The 11,585-nt window shown below is 49.1% G+C and overlaps 1 protein-coding gene across 1 annotated transcript; it reads right to left on the bottom strand.

Annotated features, from left to right (window-relative positions):
• Positions 1–1,080: 1,080 nt before the first annotated feature.
• On the bottom strand, positions 1,081–2,892 carry LOC125537473 (formin-like protein (DUF1005)). The gene is made up of 2 exons (XM_048700792.2): positions 2,184–2,892; positions 1,081–2,088 (listed from the first exon to the last, which is right to left on the bottom strand). Exons 1-2 carry the CDS (start codon positions 2,828–2,830, stop codon positions 1,362–1,364), a joined length of 1,374 nt encoding a protein of 457 aa, XP_048556749.1. The 5' UTR covers positions 2,831–2,892; the 3' UTR covers positions 1,081–1,361.
• Positions 2,893–11,585: the final 8,693 nt, after the last annotated feature.

The raw sequence follows: 11,585 nt of genomic DNA, 5'->3' as shown, positions 1-11,585 counted from the left end.
CATACATTGTTGGATAAAGCTCAAGAGGCAGCTTGTGTGGGACGACGTGTGCCAGCTGTGATTCTAGTATCGCTGAATTAGGAATCAGTTAATTCAAAAAACTTGTTGAACATCCGGTCATCTCAGATGTAATATTCACATTTGAACTATTGTTGTACTAGAAATAATTGCATGATATTTATGGATGAATTGTGCTATTTTTTATAATTACTTTGAGTGTTGTAAAATTAGAAAAAAAAAAGGAGAAACAACATGAAGTTTTTTTGTTAAGCAGACAAAACATAGTCCATTTTATGTAAATTATGCCCGAACTTTGCTAAACTCAGTCAGGTTTCATGAAATTCGTCCGGTTTCTTTAAAATTATTTTGAAACGGTTTCTTTAAACTTGTCTTGAAATGGATGCAGATAAGCGTTTGAGATGCCCTAAATGTTTGCCTGGACAGCGTTGGAGATGCCTTGAATGTTTAGCAAAAAAGAGTCCGGTGCCAGTGGCACCGGTGGTGCGATGGCAGAAACAGCTTGGACTAGACGCAGGCACCCAACTACATGGCAGCACAGCACATCACAGACAGCACCAATCCCTACAACCGCTTCCCGAACGCAACCAAGCACAAAAGAGAAAAGTGGGAAAGCAGCTGAAACCCCATCTGACCCACTGCAACGCAGCTGCGCCACAACGTCACTCACTGACACCCCGCGGACCCACGCCACGCCATGCGCGCAGCGAGCGGAGAATGGGAGTAGGAGTGGACGAAACGTGAGAAGACATCCCATGTGCACTCGCAGGGCCCACACTGCAGGCGTCACCCCTCCCGCCTCTTTTCCAGCTGGGAGGAATGCCGCCCTGTCCCGCCAACCGCCACGCCCACACTTCTACCAGTGCGTCGACCCCAACAAATCTTTTCGTTGCAAAATACTACCAATACAACTCATCACAACTACTAGTGGCACTAAAAAGAGAAGCTCTTCGGTTTAAAAAAAACAACGATTCATTCTGCAACGGGTTTTAATACGACATCGGTTCTTCACTCCTTTCATGGCAAAAAAGAAAAGAAAAATTGAAACTGGAAGGACGATCGGAAGTTCGGAACACGAACTCTCTCCTACGGCTGATTGATGATTTTCTTCTAAAACTTCACAAAGCAGCTAGTAGAAGACTAAAAATTACTACTCTACTATTGACGGATTTTAAAACAAGAACACCCCCACCAAAAATCACCAGAAGTGATCCCAAAAAACGGACAGTCTGATCTCCCACGGAAAAAAAAAACAAGAGACCTGAACCACCACCATCGACTCCCTCGATCTCGCCACCACCGCTGTACAGTTTGTGGTCGCATTTGCCGCTCGGTGGGTGTCCTCACCGCAGTAGGTCGGAGCGGGTGCTGGAGAGCTCCCTGCGGAGGCGGTGCGAGAAGAGCCTGCACGCGTCCATGCTCAGGTCCACGGCTGCCGCCAGCGCCACGAACGCCGCCGCGTCCTCCGCGCACCCGACGTGCGGAACCCCCACCTCCACCGTTGGCCGGCTGCACCGCCCTTCGCCCTGCACTGCCGCCGACATCACGAACCCGCGGTAGCTCCCGAAGGGCCAGAGACCGTACCCGCCGCTGAAGTCACCACTCCCGCGCGGGCTGCACCCAGGCGACCCGCTCCGGCCGAAGGGCTGCGCCGCCGTCAGGTCGATGACGAAGCGCCCCCCGCGGGAGGAAGGGACGTTGGACTCGGCGACAGAGACGCCGACGCCCATTCCGGTTGGGTCAGGAATCAGGAGCTCGAACCGGTACCCGAGGCTGTCGCCGGCCGCGCCAGCGCCACGCTCGCGCCAGCATTCCAGGCGGCCCCACGGCTTCCAAGTGCCGTCGCCGGGCCGGAGTACAAGCCACGCGCCCGGGTTGGACCGGCTCACGCGGTCGGAACCGGGGGACGCCACAAACGGCGTCACCATGGACGCCAGTGCCACCGGCGAACCCGATAGGTCGTGCACCGTCACCGACCATCCCTTCCGCTCCTTCCCTGCCCGCTCGCGGTCGGAACCGAACGACATCAGCCAGTTGCGGCCGCCACTCCCCGGATCGGAGTGCATTGATCTGGAACACCGAAATTTTGAGGAATTCCGTCAGAACAAAGCAACATTTGTTTGGGAATTGAGGTTGAATTGTTCACCATGATGACAATGACTCACCGAGAGCGGAGGTCGCTGTTACTGCGACAGGAGAACTTGCAGGTGAACATGGGCTGCATCATGCCACCCTGCACCTGGAGCACTTGCGGGCTGCACTCAGGCTCGCCATCGAACTGGAACACGAAGCGCGGGTCGGGCTCGGCGCGAACGGTGAGGTTAAGCTGCGCGGAGCCGGAGACGGCAGAGGCCTTACGGCCGCGCTTGTTGATGGAGAGCCAGCCGCTGTGGAACACGATGGGCTTCCCCACCGCGGTCTTGAGGTCCAGCGGGATGACCACCTTCCCGAGCAGCCGGCCGGAGTTGACCCCGCAAGTGGTGCCCCGCCGCCCGGCGTACACGGCAACCTTGAGCCTCGCGGATCGGGCGACGAACAGGGACGGCTTGGCCGTGACGCGGTCGAGGTCGGCCTTGGAGAGGTGGAAGGCGGCCGCCAGTGCGCCCGTCGCGGCGGGACCCTGCGTCATGTCGTCCGAGGGAAGCAGCGGGGCCGCGGCAGTCTGAAGCGGCAGCTTGTTGAGCCGGATCGTGCAGTAGCACGGCGAGGTGGTGGGGTGCACGCCGGCGCCGGCGCCGGCGGGGCTCGGGGCGACCGGCATTTTGAGGGCCAGGTTGCCGACCAGCACCCGCACGAACGGGCACGGGTCCATCTCAAGGCCCTGCTTCCACTCTCACTACGGCCACCTCGTCCTTCGTAACTTCTTCTTCTTCTCGGCGGTGGCTGGCTTCTGTATCTTCGTTCTGTTTCTTTGAACGGCGATGGCGGAGCAAGAAAAGGTTGATGTTCCGGAGAGACGATGGGGAAGGTGTGGTGACGAGGGATAATAGGGTACAAAGCCCGCCTTTGGGTGTAGCCAGCCTGGATCCCCCTTAGCTGTGGCCGGGGCGGAGCGGGGCCTCCTATTCCAACCCATCCACCTCCCCGTAGCACCCACCTACAGATGGGTCCCAGCATACCTGGTCCACCAGCCATCGGTTTAAGAAAACATCTCATGACGGTGTCTCTGGAAAAGCGGCCTGCTCGGAGGTGTGACACGCGACCGCACTGGATCCGGCCATGCGGAGCTCTCCCCTGCACTCTCGCGGTAGCGACTTTTTTTTTCTTTTCTTTTGAAGCTATTCTCGCGGTAGTGACTTTTCCCCTCAGCAATTAAGGGTCTTTTTGATTCGTAGGATTTTGAAAATATAGGAATAGAAAAAGTGTAGGATTGGCGTGACATGTCCATTTGAATCCTATAAAATTAGCAATGATTGTTTGATGCCACGGGAAAAACAAAGGAATTGTAAAAAGAGGTTGAAGTGGATATTAAATTTCCTATGAAGGGCTCCTTTGATTCAAATGAATTGCATAGGATTTTTGAAGGATTTGAACCCTTAGGAATTTTTCCTGTGATGCTCGTTTGATTCATAGGATTGGCATCCTTAGGAATTTTTCCATAGGATCCATTTGTACTATATTTTGGAGGAAAATTTCCATCCACTCGAACCTTTTTGTAGAATTCCTTTGTTTTCCCCGCGCTATCAAACATTCTTTCAAATCCTGTAGGATACTATGGGACATGCCATCCTATTCCTGCATTTTTCCTATTCCTTCATTTTGATAATCCTGTGAATCAAAGAGGCCCGAAATATAGTACAGAAGATTCCATAGAAAAAATTCCTATGGGATCCAATCCTATGAATCAAAGGACCAACATAGGAAAAAATTCTAAGGATTTCAATCCTCCGGAAATCCTATAAAATTCCTTTGAATCAAAGAAGCCCTAAGTAGTAAACGTTCCCTGTTCTTTTTACTTTTTGATAATTAAATTAAACTAGCAAAAGAGCCCGTGCGTTGCAACGGAGGTAAACAACAATTTTCTCAAATACAATACCTTCGAGATTTTCCATCATGGAAGACTCGTAACTACGGAGGCTATGAATAATCTTCATTGAATGTGTTAAATTGTTTCCTTTGGTCTTTTAAGTTTCATCATTGAGAGTAGTTTCAATATTTTTTATGACTGTCATCTACTGAAAATTCCGGAGTTGAGATGTACTTCAAGCATTAGATAACAACAATGATACTGAATATGACAAATCTTCAAGCATCACATAAGTTAGTAAACAAATTTTATAAGATGCTCGTCTTCCCAAATATATCCTACTGAGCATAAATCCTCCTGATATAGAATTTCGAGCAAATCAAAATAAAAAGCACAGGAGAAGAAACAATGTGAACTTTTCAGCAACTACAATATGTGAATGCATAAATAAATATCAGCTTGTACAAAATGTACGACTATGAACAATACTAAACCTGACCCAAAATCACGAAAGCCCAAAATATGTATGCTGCTTCAATCGCATAACGGAGGTACAGTTTAATTTTCATAGTTGAACAACAGTTTCTGCATCAATATTCATGTAGCATATGCAGAATATGTAAAATCAAACCTCAGTGTGCAGCAGCAATAATAGATGGGTAAACGATTCAAAATAATTGCATTGTTAATACCATGGCAGATACTTATCAAACAGCACCTAGAATAATTTCACTACTAAGATCCTATGTACTACAACTTGCAAAGAACAATTGCTATGCTCTTCTATGCTAACATTATTTATTTCCCCAAATCAGTGACTTTTGTTCTTCTCTCTGCTCATCCTTAGTATTTACATTTTTGCGGTAAATCGAACGAGAGAAATTAGTTCAGTTACACAACATCTGTCAGTAACTTCCATTGTACCCAAAGGTTAAACATTACATAATCAGATTGCCCAAACAATAATAATTTAGCTTGTGCACAAAATAGACCCTCAGATAGTCTCATTGTCCTGCAGTGTCAACTCATGTCTTCTTACTTTGAAAAAAATGCAGTACAGAGAATTACTAATTTCTTGTAGAGCAAGTTCTAATCCTGTGATGATCTATGAATTGACAACATGAAACTATGTGCTCTCAGCATAGTTCAAGAAAAAGAAGGTGTGCATATCTTTGCTCCCTAATAACAATCAATTAAACAATGGCCAGAAGTGTGTTGTTTGTCAAACCTGTCCTGTTCTAATTCAGATTAAACTTGATATGTCCCTCTCTAAACTTGCTTACTGCACACCTTACTTTTGTAGTCATCAAGATTTAATTCTGGCAATTAGGGCTCCCTGGTAATCTTCCTAAGGTTGCATTGAAAAGACAAAATAGCTTTCTTGCTCTGAACACGGCTGAAAAAAATCAATAGCAGTGTGTTAGCAAGCGTGTTAGCAAAATCTTCCTAAGGTTGCATTGAAAAGACAAAATAGCTTTCTTGCTCCGATCATGTTGAATCTAGTATTCTTGTTAATCAAACGACATAACTGCATTTAGCATGGCATGTCATGCAGATTGTACGATGGCAATTGAAATCATGCGCTCAATTGTGCAGAGGAAGGACAAATAAATAATCAATATCAGCAAAGGAGACAATTTAGGGGCCGGCAAAACCTGTGTTTTATTGCTGGAACAACGGCGTGTTGCGGAACGACCTCGGCGGCGTCCTCGTTGTGGAACAGCGGCGAGTCCTATCGGAATGAGACGGTTCCTGTGTACTCAGAAGCAGCACCCCGCGTCCTCGCTCGACGAGGCGGATCACATGTTGTTGAAAGGGGCGGCGGCGAGCATCTGCTCAGATCTGGAGACGACAGATGTGGCGGCGACTGCTGTGTGCAGTGGACCCGGCACCGGCCAGCCGCTCGGTTCCTCGCGTAGTTCCCCTACCAATGCGCCCACAAGAAAGCCAATCCAGCCAGTAGCTCCGCCATCAAAATCGAAAGGAAGCCGATTCAGCTGGTAACGCCGCTTTAGCCTCAGCTTCCTCCGCCTCGGAGCAGTTCTGGATGGAGTTGCGGGCAGCCTGGTAGCCAGCACAACCGATCTGTCAGGTCGCCGGGCAATCATACCGGCACCACTTCTGTCTTCCCTCTTGAAGAAGGAGCAGTCGATGTTTAATCTGATCTAGCCTTTCGCTGGCGACGTCCACTTGGAAACGCTGTCCACAGAGAGGTTGCTCCCAATAGCAGAGTCAGACCATTGATGGCTGCCTCGCTCACGACGCTGTCGGTGAGGCTGGAGTACATCAGGGAGTCCTCGTTACCACGTCCTGTGGCTGCCTCGTACCACGAGCTTGACCCAGGAAGGTGGGCATCAGATTGCGATTGTGCCATCTCCAAACTTTCCCGGCCACCACTTTCCGCTCCGAGGAGACTGCTATGGCCGCCTCGCCTCGGGATGACAGTGATGCTGGATGTTGCCGGAGCTGTGTAGGCGTTTTTTTATTTCAGCGCTGCCGATGTTCGTGCCATTGTCGTCGCTGAGCAACATGAAGTCCATGGCGGTTTGTTGCCGCCGGCCGCTGCTTGAGATGAACAGGTTGCCTCGGCTTAAATTGGTTCTGGCAGTATCCGCCGTCGTCGGAACAGACATCACGGTGGAATCGATCTGGTTTGCCAAAGACGTTGTCCTCGAGCTTCTAGTTGTGCGCTCACGTGACCCTGCTTATGCGGGCTTCACCCGGCGGTTCATCGTGTGGCCAACTCAGAAAGGTCGAGGGCCTAGCTGCCTCGCCGCCGGCCTGGCCGCGTGCGTCGCCACCAGCGGATCGCTTTTTATCATGATCGATCTCGCTTCTCCTCGATCTCAGGTGTCTCCTCAATCTCACCCTATATTTATATAGGGAACCAGGGTGTGGGAGCTACAGAACGTGCCCAATACGAAACCTATACGCGATCAATGTAGATTCCTTTTCCTTTACGTGATCCTAAACAATACTTACATACAAAAATCTTGCGAGCGGACGAAATTTAGTACCACCTCACGTATATGTTTTAAATTCAAACTTAAAGCGTAAAATCATAAAAAGAAGCGTATTGTGACGGTGAACCCACGGAGTCAATCCGTGCTTTATTATTAGGGAAAGATTAACGTTCCCCTGTTCTTTTTAATTTTTGATAATTAAATTAGCGTTCCCTTGTTATTTTTTTCGTTTGCCGCCATGGTAACCGAAACCCGATGCGAAAGCTTCGCACAAAGCATCTGTTTGTGCCTGCAACAACCAGTTTAAGGCATCTCCAACGGCTGTATGCAAATTTCCTGATCAATTTATGGACATAAATGCAGGCCGCCGTCATCTAACGTTACCCGCATATATTTCAAACATTTTTCTAATAAATTGAATGAAATTCATGCAAACATGATGGATTTCATGCAAACATGATGGATTTTTATTACATTTCAACATTGTTGAGGAAATCGTTAATTGGTAGCTGCTCGGTCGGCTGGTGAGTAGGGGATTAATAGGCTAATCGTCAAGTTAATCGGCCATTTAATCAATTAATCGGATGATTTATCGGGTAATCGGCTACTCGGGGACCCTATGAGTAGGGATTAATTGGCAAGTTAACTGGTTAATCGGATGAATTCTTGAACAGGGCATTTCAAACATTTAGAACAAAAAAATGACCCGGCTCTAAACCTATCCCATGGCGGCGGCGCCTGACGTCCAAGCCCTTGTCATACTCCATTCAAAGTCTTCATGACCACCGGCGATAAGACCGATGAAGTGAAGTTGCGGTCTCCAACGAGGAAGCGTAGCACACGGGAGACGGACTGGCCCACATGGAACACAAGGCTATGCCGCCTCCCATACCCTGCTCATCCTCGGAGGAGTCTGCGCCTTGTCCGTCGCCAGTGGACGTGAGGTCCATGATGTAAATGGTGGCGCCCGCGTTGTCATCGTCCCAATGGTGGCGTGTAGGAGGCGCAACTCGCGTTGTTCTCCTCCACGGTCGCCTGGAGCTGCGCCTAAGCGGCGCCCGCTTCCAGTGAGGCTAGGCTTGTGGTGTAGGGTGGAGTTAGCCGGGTGTGGCCACCTTTAAATAACGGATTCCGGTGAGGCCACGCGTCCGAGTTCGTCAATGCGCGACACCGGAGTAGGTTTCTCGACCAGCGAGCCTGCTTAATGGCGGCATATGGATGGACAAGCATTGAATCGACGTGATAGATATTTGCCCCGTCCAGTAACGTGTCTCCGACATTGAACAAGTGTGAACATTGGAGACGCATCACGGGCAACGCCCTCAGCCGGCGTGCCGCTTCAATAGTGGAGGCACTGAGAGCTCGCATCCGCTCTGGGTCGACTTCAATGTGAAGCAGCGCACTCTACAACAGCATGAATGCGGGCAGCTGGTGTCGGGCGGGTACGCACACGGGCGAGGGAGGAGGGGGTTTGGGTGGGCCAGGTCGATCAGAACCAGGCTAGGTTGTTGGAGATATGCCCTAGAGGCAAACATGTATGATGATATTTCCTATATGTTTTATGAATAAAGATAGTCCTTGAACATTATCAATGATGTATATCAGTGTAACACCCCGTATGTAACTTGTCATATTTGTATTCCAACTCTTGCCATTTCCGGCACTAAGTTATGATATTTCCTCGTTGTTGGGTTTTTGTCTTCGTGTTACTTTTGTCTTTGTCATGCATCTCATATCATGTCATCATGTGCATCGCATTTGCATACGTGTTCGTCTCATGCATCCGAGCATTTTCCCCGTTGTTCGTTTTGCATTCCGGCACTCCTATGTCCTCCGGTGTCTCCTTTTACCTCTTTTCATGTGCGGGTGTTAAACATTCTCGGATTGGACCGAGACTTGCCAAGCAGCCTTGGTTTACTACCGGTAGACCTCCTGTCAAGTTTCGTGCCATTTGGACTTCGTTTGATACTCCAACGGTTAACCGAGGAACCGAAAAGGCCTCGTGTGTGTTGCAGCCCAACACCTCTCCAAAGTGGCCCAAAACCCACCTAAACCCCCTCCATCATCTAGGTCGTTCGATCACGATCGCGTGGCCGCAAACCATGCTCAATTTGGAGCCTCCTAGCTCCCTTTACCTATAAATATAGACCCCCCCTCTGAAATTTCCGGATCCCTAACCCTAGCCCCGCTCCCTCTCCGCCGCCGGACAAAACTGGTCGGCCGGACGTGTCTGTTTCCACCGTCCGCCGCCACGTGTCGCTCCCTGACAGGGCGAGCCGCCGCACCCACTTTGCCACCCCGCGCGGCCCGCCGAAGCCCGTCGCGGGCCCTCCCGGCCCGCGCCCCTGATCCACTCCGTCGCCGTCTTCCTCCTCGCCCGCGCCTCCTCCTCGCCGTCCGGCGCCACTGCGCCGCCGAGGACGCCATCGCCGGCCACCGCCGCCTCGACCTCGCCACCTCCTCGCCTGGTCGCCGCCGCCCCGACCTCCCGCCTCCTCGACCCCGCGGTCGCCGCCCTCGCGCCCCCGACGACGCCGGTGGCCGGAGCCGACGCCCCCTTGCTTCGGCGACCTCGGGGCCCCTCTTCCTCGAGCTCCGGCGCAACTCCGGCGACGACCACGGCGAACCACGATCCGCGCGACGCCCGATCCAGATCTGCCAGAAACCCTAGGGTTGACTTCATTTTTTCCCTAAGTCCCAGTAACTTTTAGCATTTTTCATCACTTCATAACTCTGCATTCGTGGCTCCGTTTTGGGCGTGTAGCATATCAAATTGTTCGTCTCAACGAGTACTCCGTTCCATTCCATTGCGCCATGTTCATATGAGTTCATCTTGATGCCCTAAATGCTGTTGCAAGAGTGCTATGCAATGTTAGTTTCAGATTCTTAGCAGAGATTGGACTTTTGTCATTTTTGCCATGTTTGATGTGTGCCTTCTATGAACTTGAGCCCTACATGTGTTTTGAATTATGCCATGCCATCTTTACAGGGGTGTATGCCATGTATTTTTGTGATCTTTGTGGTGACTAGCACAAGCATGCAAAGTAGCTCTCGTAATGTTGCTGATTTCAGGGACTTAGAATTCTTCTAAGTCTTTGCCCTGATAATATTTTTATGCCATGTATTCATGTTGCTACAGAGTGATCCATGCCTCTTTTGAGCATGTTCAGTAAGGATGATTTTGAGATAATGTTATGCTTTATCCATCCATGTCTTTGTTTGAAATTATGGAGCACCCTAGCTTGACTCAATCGAGCTCTACTTTTGCTATAAAATGTTCCTGGCAGATTGTTTACATGTTAATCAATTTTGCCAAGGTTGTTGTAGTTGATCCGTGCATGCTATGAGGTTGTTCTTGCCATGTTTAGCTTCTATGCCATGTCTACTTGCTGGGTGTATGCTTAGTTTATCATGCCATACTTTGTGGTGAGCGCATCGAGCTCGCAAACATGCCTATGTGAATCTGTTTTTGCCATGTTCCAGTTTTCTACTAAGTCTGAATCTGTTAACGAAAGTTGCTATGTTCACATGGTCGCCATTGTATTTTCTGATCCCTTTTGGCTTATAGTCAGTAAGGGACTTTTCTTGTATGCTTTGTGTAGGTTCATGCCATTCCTTGCCTTGCCATGATATGTTCCTGTAGCATGTTGTTATCGTGCTCTAAACATTGCTTCCTGATGTTCAATTCCTGACATGTTATTTTCACTAAGTCTGTAACCTGATATCTTTTGCACTTTTGCCATGCTTGTTTGAACCTGCTATTGTGTGAATTAGCCGTAGCTCAGTGTTCATCTTTTGTCAAGCATCTTCATTGGATCACTGCCATGTGTTTTGTTGATATGTTAGAGTGCAGTAGCTTGTTATTCTTGATGCATTTAGATGGCCTCGTGCTGTTAATCGCAGATCGGTGCAATATTTGTTTTGCTTGCCATTTGCAAACCATGCATCCGATTCCGGTGATCTTTATATCGATTTCGACCGAAATCAACTCCTCTTTCTAGCGACACTCTTGGTTTTCCAAGTTGAGGCCAGGTTTCATATTTCCCTTCCGAAACATGCATATACATTGCATATCACATCCCGCATATCATGCCATGTTTTGCATCATGTTGCTTGTGCATTGCACCGTGGTTGATTGTGTCTCCCTTTGCTTGCGTTCTTGCTTTGGGTAGAGCCGGGAGACGAGTATGTGATCGAGGAACCAGTTGAGTATGCTTACGAGGATCAAGCTAACGTCAACTCGGAGAACTTTGCAGGCAACATGACCATACCCTCGAAATCACTTCTATCTTTGCTTGCTAGATGCTCGCTCTTTTGCTATGCCTATGCTACGATACCTACCACTTTCTTATCATGCCACCCATATTGCCATGTCAAACCTCTAACCCACCTTGTCCTAGCAAACCGTTGTTTGGCTATGTTACCGCTTTGCTCAGCCCCTCTTATAGTGTTGCTAGTTGCAGGTGAAGATTGGAGTTTGTTCCTTGTTGGAACATGTTTATTGTTGGGATATCACTATTATATCTTGTCTACTTTAAATGCATCTATATACTTGGTAAAGGATGGAAGGCTCGGCCTTATGCCTAGTGTTTTGTTCCACTCTTGCCGCCCTAGTTTCCGTCATACCGGTGTTATGT

This window comes from Triticum urartu, chromosome 2A (assembly GCF_056163025.1).
Source record: "Triticum urartu cultivar PI428250 chromosome 2A, HENAU_Tu73, whole genome shotgun sequence".
Lineage (NCBI taxonomy): Eukaryota > Viridiplantae > Streptophyta > Magnoliopsida > Poales > Poaceae > Triticum > Triticum urartu.
Note: the sequence above shows the minus strand (reverse complement) of the source record. Positions and strands in the feature narration are given on the sequence as shown.

Coding starts and splice junctions, on each gene's coding strand:
- LOC125537473 (XM_048700792.2), bottom strand. CDS start 2,830: ATGGACCCGTGCCCGTTCGTGCGGGTGCTGGTCGGCAACCTGGCCCTC. Junction 2,089..2,183: donor AACAGCGACCTCCGCTCTCG/GTGAGTCATTGT, acceptor TCGGTGTTCCAG/ATCAATGCACTCCGATCCGG.